Here is a 1,880-nt window from a genome sequence, read left to right on the forward strand (position 1 = left end):
CACACACACACACACAGACTAACTCACAAGCAAAGAAGCACGTACCATTGATGTCCCCAATCCCATCAGATCCCTCAGCATCCAGAAAGCTTCGAACATAGACCCTGTAGATTACGGCCTTCTGCCACCACTCCCTGTCCTGTGCCTCCCGACACTGGGGGTAGGTCAGCACTAGAGCCACAACCGTGATCAGTAGGGCCAGCCAACCTGAGAACAACCACAGAATTAGGAAAAAGACAGGTGGTGTATGGGTCAATACTAGAGCCACCACCGTGATCAGTAGGGCCAGCCAACCTGGGAATAATATGGGCACAACCACAGAATTAATTGGTCAAACATTTGTACAACCACAGAATTAGGGCATAGACAGATGGTGTAATTGTCAATAGGGTTAGCCAACCATAGTGAAAACAATGGTACGACCACAGAATTAGGACAGAGAGAGGTAGGTCTATACTAGAGCCACCACCGTGATCAGTAGGGCTAGCCTACCTGGGAACAACCACAGAATAGATCAAACATTGGTACGACAGAATTAGGAAACAGACAGATGGTGTATTTGTCAATACTATAGCCCACTATCGTGATCAGTAGGGTTAGCCAACCTTAGTGAAAACATAGGTACATCCACAGAATTAATCAGTCAAACATTTGTACAACCACAGAATTAGGACATAGACAGATGGTGTAAGGGTCAATACTAAAGCCACCACAATGATCAGTAGGGCGAGCCAACCTAGAGGAAAACATTGGTCCAACCACAGAATTAGGGCACAGACATGTGGGTCAATACAAGAGCTACCACAGTGATCAGTAGGGCCAGCCGACCTGGGTGAAATATTATTAGAAGCACAGAATATGGAAACTAACAGATGGTGTAAACGTATCTGAAAACACAATTGGTACAAGCATAGAATTATAAACAGACAGATAGTGTCAACAATCGAAAAGTTATTTTGAATAATGTATGCACTAAAACTGTGTTTAAAAACAACATTGGTGCAACCACGGAGTTTGTTAAACATTGGTAGTCACAGAATAAGGAAACAGACAGATGGTGTATAGGTCAATACAAGTGCCATCACCGTGATAAGTAGGGCCAGCCAACCTAGGAGAAACATTGGTATACCCACAGAATTAGGACAAAGACAAGTGGTGTGTAGGTCTATACTACAGCCACCACCGTGATCAGTTGGGCGAGCCAAACTGGGAACAACCACAAAATTGGTCAAATATTGGTACAGCAGAATTAGGACATAGACAGGTGGTGTATTTGTCAATACTATAGCCACTGCCGTGATCAGTAGGGCCAGCCAACCTGGGAACAACCACAGAGTTAGGACACAGACAGGTGGTGCTCACAGTCAAACATTTGTTTTAGATATGTTAGACAAAGTGTCTCTCCCTCCCTTCTCTCTCACCCATCCAGCCAACCTGGGAACAACCACAGAATTAGGACACACACACAGATGGTGCATAGGTCGATACTATAGCCACCACAGTGATCAGTAGGGCCAGCCAACCTGGTGGAAACATTGCTACAACCACAGAATTAAGAAACAGACAGATGGTGCTAACGTATCTACTCTCTCCTCCCAGCTCCCCTCTATCTCCCTCCTCCTCCTCCCTCCCTCTTCTCCTTACCTGTGATAACGATGGACATGCAGACATATCGAAGATCCCCCTCTCCTCCTCCTCTCCCACTCCCTCTACCCCCCTCCCTCCTCTCTCCCTCCCACCCTCATCCCTCCCTCCCTCCTTCACTCCTCCTCTCACCTGTCAGAACGATAGACAAGCAGACATATCGAAGATTCCTTTTCTTACTCCTTCTCTCCTCCCCTCTCCCTCCCTACCCCCTCCCTCTCTCCCTCCCTACCCCT

At 46.8% G+C, this 1,880-nt stretch overlaps 1 protein-coding gene across 1 annotated transcript in view; it reads right to left on the minus strand.

Annotated features, from left to right (window-relative positions):
- Positions 1-1,880, minus strand: part of LOC101849235 (myosin heavy chain kinase D) — a gene marked incomplete at its 3' end in the record, with an annotated part of 6,812 nt that overhangs the window by 2,981 nt on the left and 1,951 nt on the right. The window contains exon 3 of the mRNA XM_005107050.2: positions 46-207. Within this exon, the coding sequence (XP_005107107.1) occupies positions 46-207 (162 nt within the window). The remainder of the gene's footprint in view (positions 1-45; positions 208-1,880) is intronic.

This window comes from Aplysia californica, unplaced genomic scaffold, assembly GCF_000002075.1.
Source record: "Aplysia californica isolate F4 #8 unplaced genomic scaffold, AplCal3.0 scaffold00571, whole genome shotgun sequence".
Taxonomy (NCBI): Eukaryota; Metazoa; Mollusca; class Gastropoda; order Aplysiida; family Aplysiidae; genus Aplysia; species Aplysia californica.